Source organism: Amblyraja radiata, unplaced genomic scaffold, assembly GCF_010909765.2.
Source record: "Amblyraja radiata isolate CabotCenter1 unplaced genomic scaffold, sAmbRad1.1.pri scaffold_671_ctg1, whole genome shotgun sequence".
NCBI lineage: Eukaryota > Metazoa > Chordata > Chondrichthyes > Rajiformes > Rajidae > Amblyraja > Amblyraja radiata.
This window is the reverse complement of record NW_022630695.1, coordinates 1-17,868: the sequence shown is the minus strand read 5'-3', so window position 1 is coordinate 17,868 and position 17,868 is coordinate 1. Positions and strand designations below refer to the sequence as shown.

General features: G+C 46.4%; 1 protein-coding gene across 1 annotated transcript; it reads right to left on the bottom strand.

Moving 5' to 3' along the window:
* Positions 1-7,776: 7,776 nt before the first annotated feature.
* Positions 7,777-16,815, bottom strand: LOC116970240 (protein WWC2-like; the record flags this gene model as incomplete). Its single annotated transcript, XM_033016923.1, has 4 exons — positions 7,777-8,049; positions 8,795-8,922; positions 12,993-13,232; positions 16,723-16,815. Coding segments are annotated over 4 exons (528 nt in total), but the record flags the coding sequence as incomplete, so codon positions are not given.
* Positions 16,816-17,868: the final 1,053 nt, after the last annotated feature.

The following is a 17,868-nucleotide window of genomic DNA, read 5'->3' as shown; positions in this document are numbered from 1 at the left end:
CGGTGCCGGTGGCAACGCGTGGGCTCCAACTCCCCCTGGTGCACACAAGGGTGAACTACAGGCGGCAACGCGCGGGCTCCAGCTCCCCCTGGCGCACAGGAGGGTGAACTACAGGCGGGCACCAGCGCCTCTGGTGCACAGGAGGGTGAACTACAGGCGGTAACGACAGCGCCTCTGGTGCACAGGAGGGGAACTACAGGCGAGCACCAACGACACCAGCGCACAGGAGGAGGAACTACAGGCGGACAACAGCGACACCAGCGCACAGGAGGAGGAACTACAGGCGGACACCAGCTACACCAGCGCACAGGAGGGTGAACTACAGGCGGACACCATCGTCTCTAGCGCACAGGAGGGTGCACTGCAGCTGGACACCAGCGACGCTGGCGCACAGCAAGGTGAACTACAGGCGGTAACGACAGCGCCTCTAGCGTACAGGAGGGTGAACTACAGGTGGACACCAGCGCCACCTGCGCACAGGAGGAAGATCTACAGGCGGGCACAGGCTGCCTACTGACAATTAAACACTATTGACCAAAGATCCGCTATAAGATCTTTGCTATTGACGAGGCTCCCTATTATTACATTAAAAAAAAAGACAAACATCTTCGAATATCAAAAACATTTTTTTTAATCAATAGTTGGAAAAGTGGAAAATAATGTGGAAAAGTGCTGAGACTACAGTACAATGTGAAGGTTTACTTGCAGACTAACAGGTGATATAGGGTGGTTGCACGTAAGGTCACTGGGTCAAAGGGCTCGACGCACGGAGCCGCTAAATCCATCTGGAGGACATCCGTCACTTCATAGTATAATAGTATAAGTTATTAATGCAAGAAACGCGCACTTTCCTACCTGTTAAAAACCGCCAAAATGTTTTTTCTTGATTCCTTTGGTATCTAAAAAGTTTCAGAAGTGATAAATCTGGCTGTAAATGTTTCTTCAGATGCGTTTTCATTTTGTATGTAAAAACCCACTTGAGAACCATGGACGATTAAAAAAATTACAGCCAGATTTATCACTTCTGAAACTTTTTAGATGCCAAAGGAATCAAGAAAAAACACAAATAATGCCTTACTTGATGAAATGCAGTGAGCAAACGGCCAATGTTCGCCAAGCACTCTGTCTGTTGTTGTCCCTTCAGCTCTCGTTTCTATCTACCGTCATTTCTCCTCATTTTTTGAATTCTGAAGTAGGCTAATTGTCTCTCACGCTTATCCCGATTTGCATAATTATTTACAGCGCAAAAATGGACAATTTCAGCGGGTTTTAACGGGCCCGCTACGCTGGAAACAATGGTAAATGCCTACCTGCAGTTCATCGCGTGTACTCCACTTGGAGTAGCCTAGCAACAGTACGGGTCATGGGTCGTGACCCGACTGCCGTGAAACCTCCCTATTATTACATTTAAAAAAAAAGACAAACATCTTCGAACTTCAAAAACATTTTTTTTAATCAATAGTTGGAACATGTGGAAAAGTGCTGAGACTACAGTACAACGTGAAGGTTTACTTGCAGACTAACAGGTGATATAACAATGAGAATGAAGGTCACAAAGCTTAGGGTAACATTTTTGGAGAGCTAGTTCAGTTCTGAGCATTTGAAAACAACTTCCAAGAGTAGATAAGAGTGTGGAATTCATTGCCACAGGCGGCTGTGGAGGCCAAGGCCGTGGGTATTTTTACGGTGGATATTGACCGGTTTAGTTTAGAGATCGAGCACAGAAACAGGACCCTTCGGCCCACCCAATCCGCGCCGACCAGCGATCCCCACACACTAACACTATCCTACACCCACTGGGCACAATTTACATTTATACCAAGCCAATTAACCTACAAACCTGCATGTCTTTGGAGTGTGGGAGTAAATCGAAGATCTCGGAGAAAACCCACGCAGTCACGGGGAGAACATACAAACTCCGCACAGACAGCACCCGTAGTCTCTGGCGAAGTAAGGCAGCAACTCTACCGCTGCGCCACTGTGCTGCCCTTCAAGATCCTTGATTAGTAAAGGTGTCAGGGGTTATGGGGAGATGACAGGGTAATGGGGTTGAGAGGGAGAGATAGATCAGCCATGATTGAATGGCAGAGTAGACGATGGGCCGAATGGCCTAATTCTGCTTCTAGAAAGTTCGAACTATAAAGCCAAGGACGTTCAAACACAATTTTCGGTAAGACTACAATGTTACATTAAGCTCACATTTCTGTATTGTCACATTTGTACACTCATTTAAATGCCATTCAATATGAAAGATAAAATAGCCTTGAAAGTTTATATCTTCATTTTTGTACAAATAAAAATCACAGCATTAGAATCACTATCATTTGTATAATGATTTAATATTTTATGTTATGTTAGTGAGCAAATGGAAATAAATAAATTATCAGCACCTCTACATATATTAAAAAAAAGATTTTTTATAAAATTGTGTCTTAACAAAAAAATATAAATGTCATAGACAAATTTAATATGATTCATTTTCTTCTTAAAATTCATAACAATCTTACTTTATAGAATAAAACTAATCTAGCTCATAAATCAAGAATAGAAAATCCTGCTTTTCTTCACTGTTAATGGTTCGAGGATCAAGCATTAAGTCCCACAATGTATAAAGAGATAGAGAGTCGAGAGAGGAATGTCTTAAAAGATTTTCAGTCTTTGTATGAATCTTTATTTATTTGCAGTTATTCCACTCGGTCCACACATAATAAGTAGGGTACAAACTAACATGGATATAATGTGGTGAATCTCATTGGAACTTACCAAAGAGTGAAAGGCCCGGATAGAGTGGATGTGGAGAGGATGTGTCCACTGGTGGGAGAGTCTAGGACCAGCGGGCACAGCCTCGGAATAAAAGGGCGTACCTTTAGAATGGAGAGGAGGAGGAATTTCTTTAGTCAGAGGGTGGTGAACCTGTGGAGCTCATTGCCACAGATGGCATTGGAGGCCATCATTGGGAATTAAAAAAACGGAGATGACTAAGTTCTTGATTAGGAATGGCGTCAAGGTTATGTGAAGAATGCAGGAGAACGGGGTTGAGAGGAAAAGTTAGATCAACCGTGATTGAATGGTGGAATAGACGATGGGCTGAACAGCCTAATTCTGCTCCTATGTCTTATGATCCTGTCTTATAAGGATTAGACGGATATGGGTCAAACGCAGGCAGGTGGGACTAGTGCAGATGAGGTATGTTGGTCGGCATGGGAAAATGGGCCGAAGGGCCTGTTTCCACGCTGTACGACTCTGACTATGACTCGCAGTGGAAAATGAGATGAAATTCCTTGCATTTTTGGCTCAATTAATTATTTTTCATTCAGTATTCTGTGATTATATTCAGCTGCTCTCATGAAAATAATTCTCTGTCTGATTGTGCCAACTGCAGTATAGATTAAAACAAATCCTAAAATGTCCAGAACTGAACTATACAGAACAAAATATAAATAAGTTTGTAATAAATAAACAGGATACTTCAAAGGTGAAATTCTAAGAATATCATTGTAAATATATATTTTTTATATTTACATACACACACGCGCACACACAAACACACACACACACACACACACACACACACACACACACACACACAAGACATAGACACGCTGAAACAATATACTTCATTTAGATCCACGTAAAATAGTCACAGAATTCCCAGCTTAAAGTTGACCATGTTGATGGTTCAGCCAAATACAAATGAAGAGTGTGGACAGTACAAATGACCTTAGTACTAAAGCCGTGCCAACATGAGAGACGGAGATCACACCATGACAACATAAGGAGGCATGGCCTAAGGTAAAGTTTAATGATCTTCACAAAAAAACAGGCTAAGTGGACCACAGAATATGAGGAACACAAACAGTCCTGTTTTGGGATCTCAGATGCCCAAGAGCAAAAGGAATTCATGTTCATAAGTGATAGGAGCAGTAATTAGGCCATTCAGCCCATCAAGTCTACTCCGCCATTCAAACATGGCTGATCTATCTTACCCTCTCAACCCCATTCTCCTTCCTTCTCCCCATAACCCCTGACAACCATTCCAATCAAGAATCTGTCAATCTCCACCTTAAAAATATTAATTGACTTGGCCTCCACAGCCTTCTGTGGCAATGAATTCCACAGATTCACAGCCCTCTGACTAAAGAAATTCCTCCTCATCTCCTTTCTAAAGGTACGTCCTTCTATTCTGAGGCTGTAGCGTCTGGTCCTGGACTCTCCCACCAATTTATTGTCACAGACATCTGTGGAGGCCAAGTCATTGGGTATTTTTAAAGCAGAGATTGATAGGTTCTTCCTGAAGATAGACAAAAAAAGCTGGAGTAACTCAGTGGGACAGACAGCATCTCTGAATAGAAGGAATGGGTGACATTTTGGGTTGAGATCCTTCAGTTTTCTTGGTTAGTAAGGGTGTCAAAGGATATGGGGAGAAGGCAAGAGAATGGAGTTGATGGGGTTACCATATGATGAGCATTTGTCGGCACTGGGCCTGGCACTTGCTGGAGTTTAGAAGGATGAGGGGACCCATCATTGAAACATACAGAATAGTGAAAGGCCTGGATAGAGTGGATGTGGAGAGGATGTTTCCACTAGTGGCAGAGTCTAGGACCAGAGGGCACAGCCTCAGATTAAACGGGCATACCTTTTGAAAGGAGATGAGGAGGAATCTCTTTAGCCAGAGGGAATTCATTGCCACAGAAGGCTGTGGAGGCCAAGTCAGTGGATATTTTTAAGGCAGAGATAACTAGATGCTTGATTAGTACGGGTGTCATGGGTTATGGGGAGAAGGCAGGAGAATGGGGTTGAGAGGGAAAGATTGATCAGCCATGATTGAATGGGGGAGTTGATGGGCTGAATGGTCTAATTCTGCTCCTAAGTTTTATGGAGATTACAGAGAGTGATGAACACTGCCCGGTCTATCACCAGCAGCTGTTTTATCTCCATCTGCGTGCAGTGCAGAGAAAGGAGAGTTAAATAGCAATGGTTTCCCTTGGCAACCAGTTTGCCGCTAATGGGCAAGCAAACTGAAGAAACCAACTATGGCGCCATCTACAGCCGCAGCCTGACAACAGCCAGAGAAAACAGTGATTGCTGCTCTGCGTGGAAGAGAGCAAAGGTACTGACCTCCTCACCATCGAAGGGATCCACTGGAGTCGCAGCCTTAGAAGTGGGAGATTGCAACCTTCACGTGTTGCCCCCTGTTTCAACGAATGCAATCAACCTGGCGTGCACAATCAAATAAGGTCACAGAGAACAAGTTGTCCTCCAACTTTAGGTTGTGCACGCCGTACGCAAGAAGAGAAGACCACCCTGGCCACGCTCTTATCTCACTGCTACCATCGGGAAGAAGGTACAGGAGCCTGAAAACTCTAACTGTCTCTTTTTCACAGAGAGAGTTGTGAGTCTGTGGAATTCTCTGCCTCAGAGGGCGGTGGAGGCCGTTTCTCTGGATGCTTTCAAGAGAGAGCTAGATAGGGCTCTTAAAAATAGCGGAGTCAGGGGATATGGGGAGAAGGCAGGAACGGGGTACTGATTGGGGATGATCAGCCATGATCACATTGAATGGCGGTGCTGGCTCGAAGGGCCGAATGGCCTACTCCTGCACCTATTGTCTATTGATCAGGTTCAGGAACAGCTTCTTCCCTACAACTATCAGGCTATTGAACACTACACAACACTAACCTCAACTATGAACAATGGCCAGTCTTTGGTGAACAGATAAGTTGTGCCTTTTGGTACTATTCAGTGAAGGTGGTGGAGGCAGGTTCGTTTTTATCATTTAAAAATAAATTGGATAGTTATATGGATGGGAAAGGAATGGAGGGTTATGGTCTGAGCGCAGGTATATGGGACTAGGGGAGATTATGTGTTCGGCACGGACTAGAAGGGTCGAGATGGCCTGTTTCCGTGCTGTAATTGTTATATGGTTATTGTTATATGGTTATTACAGGGGCTGATTTTTATTATATGTTATCTATGAGTACTGTGTTTACCCTATTAAGCCACAGCAAGTTAGAATCCAATTATTCCATTGACGGTACATATGACAATTTAATAGTTGTAGGAAGGAACTGCAGATGCTGGTTTACACCAAAGATAGACACAAAATGCTGGTCGACAAAAATGCTGGAGAAACTCAGCGGATGAGGCAGCATCAATCAGACTGAAGAAGGGTCTCAACCCGAAACGTTGCCTATTTCCTTCGCTCCATAGATGCTGCCTCACCCGCTGAGCTTTTCCAGCATTTTTATCTACCTTCGATTTTCCAGCATCTGCAGTTCCTTCTTAAACACAATATGCTGGAGTAACTCAGCGGGACAGGTAGCATCTCTGGGGAAATGGAATAAGTGATTTGGTTCGAGGCCCGTTCATCAGAGAGGGAAACTAGAGATATGAAGAGGTACGAAGGGGGGGGAGCTTATAAAGGTATATAAAATCATGAGAGGAATAGATTGGGTAGATGCACAGAGTCTCTTGCCCAGAGTAGGGGAATCGAGGACCAAAATACATCGCTTTAGGGGGGGGTGGAAAGATTTAATAGGAACCTGAGGGGTAACTTTTCTTCACAGAGGGTGGTGGGTGTATGGAACGAGCTGCCGGAGGAGGTAGTTGAGGTAGGGACTATGACAATGTTTAAGAATATGGGGAGAAAGCAGGAACGGGGTACTGATTGGGGATGATCAGCCATGATCACATTAAATGGCGGTGCTGGCTCGAAGGGACGAATGGCCTACCCCTACACCTATTGTCTATTGTCTATAAGAAACATTTAGACAGAGATGTGGATCAGAAAGGTTTAGAGGGATATGGGCCAAACGCAGGCAGATGGGACCAGTGTAGATGGCTCATGTTGGTCAGTATGGCCAAGTTGGGCCGAAGGGCCTGTTTCCACGCTATGTATGTGACTCGAACAGCCTCACCTCCCTTGTACAAAAATAACCCACGCCTCACAGCTCACAATAACAGTGTAGAAACAAGGAGCTGCCGATGCTGCTTTAACAAGGAAAGACACAAAGTGCTGGAGTATCTCAACGGGTCAGACAGCATCTCTGGAGAACATGGATTGGTGATATTTCTGGTTGGTACCGTTCATCTCCTGATCTGAGACGTCAGCGATCCATGATCCCCAGAGTTGCCACTTGACCTGGTGGCTCACGATCACAGTCTAATTTTACACAAACACGACAAAGTCAAACATCAAATATCTTCTGTTGAATGGGAGAGGTGAAGGAAGGGCAACTAAGCAGAGGTGGGGGGGAATTTCTCTTCTAAAATGTAGTGCTGTTCAACAGAATACATTTTTTTCCCCAAACTGTCTCCATTCTCATTCCTTTCTTTACAAAACAGAAGCACTCCAAAAATCACACACAAACTGTACAAAATTAGCACGAACGCTTCAGAATTATGTGACAGGTCCACCTGTGATTTTCCGACACCCTGGGTTCCAGAGCCTTTCTGGATGATTCGTGTTGCCGGACCAACAGAGGTCACGGCCTCCGAGAGGAGTCCAAGGCCGCCGGGGGGCAGATATACCGGCACCGCAAAGTCGGCCTCGGCCGCAGGGGGCAGATTCCACCCGCTGATCGGCAGCGGAAATCCCGATGAGGTCGAGATCGGCCGCTTTACCCGGCCTAGGCGACACATTTTCAGGGAGACTTCCAGGCGAGGGGAAGGGGGGGGGGGGGGATTTCAAGCGCTCTCTCGTAATTTTGTCCAGATTAAAGGAGATGCCGGAACACCAATAGCCAGAATCAAAGATACTAGAGGAGCTCCTCAAGTATCTTTGACCAGAATATTGGTGGTGGACCTGTACCTTGTTTTTTTTTTAGACAAAAAAAAAACCCTTCTCTTTTTACTTACATAGGTATTCAATTGCAATTAATTTACAAATGTTTTACATCTCTAATATTAGAATGGGTGGGAAAGACTTTTAACCAGCTATCAAAATCCGCTAAAATGTTGAAAAACACTTGGTAATCTGAACAATATCAGACATCATCAGCAGGTAGTGAGGGAACGCTGATCTTTGCTCTCGTGAAGAACGCCATCTTCTCCCTGCAATTAACAAGTGAGACAATTGTTTAATTTGTTCATAAGTCCATAATTTCTAGGAGCAGAATTAGGACATTCGGCCCATCAAGTCTATCCCGCCATTCAATCATGGCTGATCTATCTTTAGTTTAGTTTAGAGATACAGCGTGGAAACAGGCCCTTCGGCCCAGCGGGTCCGTGCCAACCAGCGATCCCCACATACTAACACTATCCCACGCCCACAAGGGACAATTTTACACTTATACCAAGCTGATTAACCTACAAACCTGCACGTCTTTGGAGTGTGCGAGGAAACCGAAAATCCCGAAGAAAACCCACGCAGGTCACGGGGAGAACGTGCAAACTCCGTACAGACAGCACCTGTAGTCGGGGATCGAACCTGGGTCTCCAGCACTGCATTCGCTCTAAGACAGCAACTCTACCACTGCACCACCATGACCGCCGTATCACTCCCTCTCAATCCCATTCTCCTGCCTTCTCCCCATAACCCCCGTACTAATCAAGAATCTACCTCCCTCTCTCTGCCGTAAAAATAATCCATTGACTTGGCCTCCACAGCTGTCTGTGGCAAAGAATTCCACAGATTCACCACCCTCTGAGTAAAGAAATACCTCCTCATCTTCCTCCTAAAGGAACGCCCTTTAATTCTGAGGCTTTGATCTCTGGTCCTAGACTCTCCCACTAGTGGAAACATCCTCTCCACATCCACTCCATCCAAGTTTAGATTAAAGACAAAGTGGAGTGGCACCTGAACGTGTGGACTTGTTGCAGCTCCTTGTGACTCTGTTCACGGAGTCTGCACACCTCCTTCGATGCTTGCCTCATCATCTTCTCAGTCCTCCACTCTTTCCTCTGGTCCTCTTTGCTCTGGCCGGCCTGAGGAAATCACATTCAATGCTCAGTTCAGTTTAGTTTATTGTCGCGTGTACCGAGGTACATTGAAAAGCTTATGTTGCGTGCTAACCAGCCAGTGGAAAGACAATACATGATTACAGTCGAGTCTTACAAAGTGTGCAGATAGCGGATTAAGGGAATAACCTGAATAATGTTTATTGCAAGATTAGTGCAAGATAAAGCCAGTAAGATCACACAATCACAATAATACTTTATAAGCCAAGTATGTTTTGCAACATATGAGGAATTTCATTTGCCAAGTCAGTCACAAATTTAAGTTCAAGTTACATTTATTGTTGCGTGCTCCAATTGGTACAATAGACAACAGACAATAGACAATAGGTGCAGGAGTAGGCCATTCGGCCCTTCGAGCCAGCACCACCATTCAATGTGATCATGGCTGATCATCCCCAATCAGTACCCCGTTCCTGCCTTCTCCCCATATCCCCTGACTCCGCTATTTTTAAGAGCCCTATCTAGCTCTCTCTTGAAAGCATCCAGAGAACCAGCCTTCACCGCCCTCTGAGGCAGAGAATTCCACAGACTCACCACTCTTTGTGAGAAAAAGTGTTTTCTTGTCTCCGTTCTAAATGGCTTACTCCTTATTCTTAAACTGCGGCCCCTGGTTCTGGTCTTCCCCAACATCGGGAACATGTTTCCTGCCTCTAGCGTGTCCAATGAGATTTGATACAGTGAAATTTGAGTTACCATACAGCCATACGAATAAAAGGAACACAATAGGATTTAACATGTACATCCCCACACGGCAGAATCAACATTTCTCACTGTGCCACCGCGACCTGTAATGACCTAAGACGGGTGCCGTAGGTCTCCAAAAAAGTTGTGGAAGTGGGACAGGCCCTTAAAGGTAGTTCAAAGGTCTCCAATGAGGTCGATGGAAGGTCAAGACCACTCTCTAGCTGGTGAGAGTCGGAGTATTTAATAGGAATCTGAAGGGCAACTATTTTTACACAAAAGGTGGTGGGTGCATGGATCAAATTGCAAGAGGAGGTATTAGAGGCAGGCACCACCACAATGTTTAAATAAAGAGTTCCAGAGTCCAATGTCTGAAATGGGATAGAGGTGAATCGGGAAGTATCTTAGCTCACGGAAGGACGGGTTTCGAGGGATATGGGCCAAACACAGGCAGGTGGGACTAGTCGAGATGGGACATGCTGGTCAGTGTGAGCAGGTTGGGCCGAAGGGCCTGTTTCCATGCTGTATAAGTCCCTGACTCTATGGTTCTACGGTGAGAGGACGGTTCAGATTCCTAATTCAGTCGGCCTGGTGACACAGCGGTAGACTTGCTGCCTTACAATACTGGAGACCTGGGTTCAATCCTGACTACGGATGCTGTCTGTACGGAGTTTGTACGTTCTCCCCGTGACCTGCGTGGGTTTTCTCCAGGTGCTCCGGTTTCCTCCTCCACGTACAGGTTTGTAGGTTAATTGACTTGGTATAATTGTAAATTGTACCTAGTGTCACGTTTAGACAGGTCCATGGATAGGACAGGTTTGGATGGATATTGGCCAAACGCAGGTAGGTGGGACTAGTGTAGCTCGGACAGCTTCAGAGAGCATCTCCAGAGATGCTGCCTGTCCCGCTGAGTTACTCCAGCTTTTTGTGTCTAACTGGGACATGTTATATTTAAGAGGGAGTTAGATGTGGCCCTTGTGGCTAAAGGGATCAGGGGGTATGGAGAGAAGGCAGGTACGGGATACTGAGTTGGATGATCAGCCATGATCATATTGAATGGCAGTGCAGGCTCGAAGGGCCGAATGGCCTACTCCTGCACCTATTTTCTATGTATCTATGTTGGCCGGTGAGAAAGTTGGGCTGAAGGGAGTTGTGAATCTGTGGAATTCTCTGCCTCAGAGGGTGGTGGAGGCCAATTCTCTGGATGCATTCAAGAGAGAGTTAGATAGAGCTCTTAAAGATAGCAGAGTCAAGGGTTATGGGGAGAAGGCAGGAACAGGGTACTGATTGTGGATGATCAGCCATGATCACATTGGATGGCGGTGCTGGCCCGAAGTGCCGAATGGCCTCCTCCTGCACCTATTGTCTATTGTCTACAAAGGATAAGTTGCAATACTGATCTTAGGGCACTTGATGTTGGTATTGTTCCATGTACACATACATATTTAACATTCGTCTTTAGGAACCTGTAGTGCCATTTTACTTGGCTCATAGTCCAAGTCTCCTACTACCACAGAAGAAGGCCAGTTCAGCCCATTGAGTCCATGTTAGCTCAAGAGACTTTTAGATAGGAATATGAAAGTGCAGGGAATGGGGCGATATGGATCATGTACAGACGATAACTTTAGGAGATACAGCACGTAAAGCGGCTCTTCACCCATCCAGTCCGCACCGACCAGCGATCACCCTGTACACTAGCACTATCCCACACACTAGGGACAATTTACAGATTGTTACCAAAGCCAATTGACTGACAAATTTGTACGTCTATGGAGTGTGGGAGGAAACCGGAGCACCCGGAAAAAACCCACATGGTCACAGGGAGAGCATGCAAACTCCATATAGACAGCACCCGAAGTCAGGATGGAACCCTGGTCGCTGTAAGTAGCAGCTCTACCACTGCGCCACCATGCCGCCCTAAGATGAGATCCGTTTGGCTTGTGCATTATAATCAGCACAAACATTGTGGGCTGAAGGGCCTTTTTCCTGAGCTGTTCTGTTATATGTGTAGGAAGGAACTGCAGATGATGGTTTACACCGAAGATTGACACAAAATGCTGGAGTAACTTAGCGGGTCAGGCAGCATCTCTAGAGAAAAGGAATAAAGTCATAGTCAGACAGTGTGGAAACAGGCCCTTCAGCCCAACTTTCCCACACAACCAACATGCCCCATCTACACTAGTCCCACCTGCCTGCATTTGGCCCATATCCCTCTCAACCTGTCCTATCCATGTACTTGTCTAAATGTTTCTTAAACGTTGTGCTAGTCCCTGCCTAATATGTGCCATTTCGGGGTCAAGACCCTTCATCAGTGATCTAGCTTCTATGCTAGTGTCCTTTTGTGTATACCAGTGTCCACAGTTCCTTGTTTCTCCATTCTAAGGCGGGCTACGTGTGCAGCACGGTGGCGCAGCGGTAGAGTTGCTGCCTTGCAATGCTTGCAGCACCAGAGAGCCGGGTTCGTTCCCGACCACGGATGCTTGTCTGTACAGAGTTTGTACGTTCTGCCCGTGACCTGCGTGGGTTTTCTCCGAGATAGACAATAGACAATAGGTGCAGGAGTAGGCCATTCGGCCCTTCGAGCCAGCACCGCCATTCAATGTGATCATGGCTGATCATCCCCAATCAGTACCCCGTTCCTGCCTTCTCCCTGACCGCTATTTTTAAGAGCCCTATCTAGCTCTCTCTTGAAAGCATCCAAAGAACCTGCCTCCACCGCCCTCTGAGGCAGAGAATTCCACAGACTCACCACTCTCCGTGAGAAAAAAAGTGTTTCATTGTCTCCGTTCGAAATGGCTTACTCCTTATTCTTAAACTGTGGCCCCTGGTTCTGGACTCCCCAAACATCGGGAACATGTTTCCTGCCTCTAGCGTGTCCAAACCCTCTTATATGTTTCAATGAGATACCCTCTCATCCTTCTAAACTCCAGAGTGTACAAGCCCAGCTGCTTCATTCTCTCAGCATATGACAGTCCCGCCATCCTGGGAATTAACCTTGTAAACCTACGCTGCACTCCCTCAATAGCAAGAATGTCCTTCCTCAAATTAAGGGACCAAAACTGCACACAATACTCCAGGTGTGGTCTCACTAGGACTCTGCACAACTGCAGAAGGACCCCTTTGCTCCTATATTCGATTCCTCTTGTTATAAAGGCCATCTTTATAAAGGAGATCTCCGGTTTCCTCCCACACTCCACAGACGTACATGTTTGTAGGTTAACTATCTTGGTATAATTACAAATTGTCCCTAGTGTGTGTGTAAGATAGTGTGAGTGGGCGGGATCGCTGGTCGGCGCGGACTCGGTGGGCCGAAGGGCAGAATCTCTGAAAACTAAGAACCAAAACTAAATGCATACCTGTTTTTCTGCTTGTTTCAGCAGCTTCTGGAACCTTCCGTCCTCCACCGCCCAGGCGGGGAGCCGGGTCTCCCCCTTCGCTTTCACCTCCTCCAACCGGGTCTTCAGCTCCCTGAGCCGCCGGAGTTCATCGTTGAGCCGGCACTGTCGCGTCAGTGAGGCTTGGAGATCCAGCTCCAAGTCCAGGGATGTGTGAACCGGAGGCTCAGCCATCCTTCTCACCAGGGGCTGGCACAGAGTCTGTGGCACAACAGCAGAGTAGCGTCAAGCAAGGTAGTAGCCATTTAGCTCAACTCAGTACGTTATAACTATACCCAGTCACCTTTAAATTTTGTTATTTGTTTAAGAAGGAACCGCAGATGCTGGAAAATCGAAGGTAGACAAAAGTGCTGGAGAAAGATCTATGGAGCGAAGGAAATAGGCAACGTTTCGGGCAGAAACCCTTCTTGTATCAGGTGGTGGCGCGACTCACTGTTGCAGCGGCCCCTACAACCTGTCTGTCTTTTTTTTTTAAATCTAGTCAAATGTAGTTAAATGTATTTTGTAATAGTGTTTTTGACTGTGTATATGTGGGGGGCGGGGGGGGGGGAAACTTTGTAAAAATCCCTTCCCTGTACGGGAGACCCGGCCTTTTTACTGTCGGGTATCCGTTGTCGTTGGGGCCTAGCACCGGGGAGCGGCCTCCAGCGTGGGGAGCGGTGGTGACTCTGGAGCTCGGAGGCTCCAGCTGCAGCCGCAGGTCCGGTGGACTGGGACATCGGGAGCTCGCGGGTCCGGGGGGAGAGACCGCTTTCCGGAGCTCCCGCAACGCGACTTCTCTAGCCCGTGTCGCGGGGTTGGAACGACCCGGAGCGGGGCCGTACATCGCCCGGCGCGGGTTCATGGCCGTGGGACATTTCAGCGCCCGCCGGGGGCTCCAACTTCGTGACATTTAGACCGGGAACGGGGCCGTACATCGCCCCGCGCGGCCTAAAAATGGCCGTGGGACTTATCATCGCCCGCCTGGGGCTTCGACATCGGGGGAGAAATGAGAACAGGGGAAAGAAAAGACTTTGCCTTCCATCACAGTGGGTTCACTGTGATGGATGTTTTTGTAAATTGAATTATGTTTATGTCTGTCGGAAATTGTCTTTGCTTGTATGGATGTGGAAACGGAGTTTCGTTTGAGCCTCAATGAGGTTCAAATGACATGTAATAAATATTGATTGTCTACCTTCGATTCTCCAGCATCTGCAGTTCCTTCTTGAACTATTAATTAAGAGACTGTGTTTTGAAGATTTAACTTTGGACGGCTTTGAATGTCTCGTGGAGAGCTCATGAATGCATATCAAAATTATCTCCTTACCCCTATCTTCAATCATAGTGGCTTGAGGAAAGATTCCTTGAACGATACAATAATCTGCCACTAGATGCATTGCTTATAGCAATGCATCTCAGATGAGAGTCTCCCCCCTTTCCCCATCCCTTTCCACCTTAGCAGGTACTATAAATGAGTAAGTAAGCAAGTTTATTAGCCAAGTATTCACATACAAGGAACTTGCCTTGGTGCTCCGCCCACAAGTAACAAGATAACATACAGTGACAGATACGAGTGACTCAGAAAACACTAAACATGAATAATAATAAAACATTATACAAAATACTATCAAAACGATTAAACAGGAACTATCGCAACGTTTCAGCAGGTACTATCACAATATTTTAAGAATAAGGGGTCGGCCATTTAGGACTGAGATGAGGAAAAACCTTTTCACCCAGAAGGTTGTGAACCTGTGGAATTCTCTGCCACAGAAGGCAGTGGGGGCCAATTCACTGGATGTTTTCAAGAGAGTTAGATTTAAGGGAATCAAGGGATATGGGAAAAACACAAGAATGGGGTACTGATTGTGGATGATCAGCCATGATCATATTGAATGGCGGTGCTGGCTCGAAGGGCCGAATGGCTTACTCCTGCAATATTTTCTATGTTTCAATGTAACATTTATGCAGGAACTATCACAATGTTTAAGCAAGTACTATTGCAATGTTTATGAAACATCATAATATCATGTGATAGGAGTAGAATTAGGCCATTCAGCCCATCAGGTCTGCTCCACCATTTAATCATGGCTGATCTATCTCTCCCTCCTAAACCCATTCTCCTGCCTTCTCCCCATAACCCCCGACACCCGTACTAACCCAAGCAGTCGTTCCAGGTGCGACAGAGGTTCACCTGCACCTCCTCCAACCTCATCTATTGCATCCGTTGCTCTACATGTCAGCTGATCTATATCGGTGAGACCAAGCGGAGGTTGGGCGATCGTTTCGCCGAACACCTCAGCTCGGTCCGCACTAACCAACCTGACTCTCCCGGTGGCTCAGCACTTCAACTCCCCCTCCCATTCCGTATCCGACCTCTCTGTCCTGGGCCTCCTCCACGGCCAGAGTGAGCAACATCGGAAATTGGAGGAACAGCACCTCATATTCCGCTTGGGGAGTCTGCATCCTGGTGGCATGAACATTGATTTCTCACAATTCTGTTAACCCTTGCTGTCTCCTCCCTTTCCCACCTCAGCCCTCGGGCTCCTCCTCCTCCTTTCTCCTTTCTCCTCCAGCCTCCCCCCACCCCCTATCAGTCTGAAGAAGGGTTTCGGCCCGAAACGTTGCCTATCTCCTTCGCTCCATAGATGCTGCTGCACCCGCTGAGTTTCTCCAGAATTTTTGTCTACCTTCTAATCAACGATCTATCTATCTGTGCTTTAAAAAAATACAAAGACTTGGCCTCCACAGATTTACCACACTCTGGCTAAAGAAATTCCTCCTCATCACCATTCTAAAAGTATGTCCTTTTATTCTGAGGTCGAGGAGAGGGTGGAAAGATTTAATAGGAACCTGAGGGGTAATTTATTTACACAGAGAGTTTATCTCTTTTTCACACAGAGAGTTCTCTGCCTCAGAGGGCGGTGGAGGCCGGTTCTCTGGATACTTTAAAGAGAGAGCTAGATAGGGCTCTTAAAGATTGCGGAGTCAGGGGATATGGGGTGAAGGCAGGAATGGGGTACTGATTGGGGATGATCAGCCATGATCACATTGAATGTCAGTCCTGGCTCGAAGGGCCGAATGGCCTACTCCTGCATCTATTGTCTATTTTCTACACAAAGTGTGGTGCGTGTATGGAACGAGCTGCCAGAGGAGGCAGTTGAGGCAGGGGCTATCAAATCGTTTGTCGAGACATTTAGTCAGGTACAGACGGATAAGATATATTTAGAGGGATATGGATCAAACGCATTCGTGTTTAAGAAGGAACTGCAGATGCTGGAAAATCGAAGGTAGACAAAAGACGGTAGTCTGAAGAAGGGTTTTGGCCTGAAACGTTGCCTATTTTCTTCGCTCCATAGATGCTGCTGCACCCGCTGAGTTTCTCCAGCATTTTTGTGTACCTTGGACCAAACGCAGGCAGGTGGGACTATTGTAGATTGGACATGTTGGCTGGTGTGGGCAAGATGGGCCGAAGGGCCTGTTTCCACACTGTATCACTCTATGACTATGTTTTTATATATACTGAACGTTTGTTGTTTATGATGGTGTTTGCAGAATACTATGTTGCTGCCTTGCTGCTGCAAGCAAGAATTTCACTGTTCTGTTTCCGTTTGATACCTGCCAATAAAACACTCACTAATACACTGGCCCCAAAGAAGGTTATCAACACTTTGCTCCCGGTAACTGTTCACAGGGCGTTGACCAGACTTACCCTCTTAACTCTCAAACTTCGCCGCTCCTTGGCGTTACGCACGAACGGCGATCTTCTGGCTAACGTGGAGCTGTCGCTGTCACTGCGGTTCAACTATCGATACAGAGAAACAATAACGGGTTAACGTTCAACTGTAGCTCCTCACATCCACCGTAGTGCGGAACGGTGGCGCAGCGGTAGAGTTGCTGCCTCACAGCGCCAGACGCCTGGGTTCAAGCATATAAGATTGTTAAGGGCTTGGACACGCTAGAGGCAGGAAACAGAACCAGGGGCCACAGTTTAAGAATAAGAAGTAATAATAATAATAATAATAATAACTTTATTTATAGAGCACTTTAAAAACAACCACTCTTGCAACAAAGTGCTGTACATGACTAATCATGGACAAAACATTATTACACGACAATAAAAACATTAAAAGAGAGAGTAAAAACAATAAAAAAAACATTAAAAACACTAAAACAGGACCAAAGTCTCATGCAGGGTCAAAAGCCAAGGAATAGAAATGGGTTTTAAGATTGGTTTTGAAGATGGACAGTGAGGGGGCCTGTCTGACGTGCAACGGCAGAGTGTTCCATAACGCCGGAGCAGCAACAGAGAAGGCTCTATCCCCTCTGAGCTTCCGCTTAGACCTCGGTAACTCCAGGAGCAGCTGATCAGCTGACCTGAGGCACCGGGCAGGAGCGTATGGGTGGAGCAGCTCAGAGAGGTAAGGCGGGGCGAGGCCATTTAAAGATTTAAAAACAAATAAAAGAGTCTTAAAATGAACTCGAAAGTACACCGGGAGCCAGTGGAGGGAGGCCAGAATTGGTGTTATGTGCTCCCTCTTTCGAGTTCCAGTTAAGAGGCGAGCAGCAGCATTCTGAACCAACTGGAGACGAGCCAGGGAAGATCGAGTAACTCCAAAATAGAGTGCGTTACAGTAATCCAGCCTAGATGTAATAAAGGCATGGATTACTGTTTCAAAATGCTGCCGCTCGAGAATGGGCTTCACCTTTGCCAGCTTCCTTAAATGAAAGAAGCTGGACTTTACCACCGCGCCTATTTGATGATCTAATTTAAAATCACTGTCCATCTTAAAACCCAGGTTCAAAACTGTTGGCTTCACATACCGTGCCAGGGGACCCAAGTCAACAGGGGGAGGTT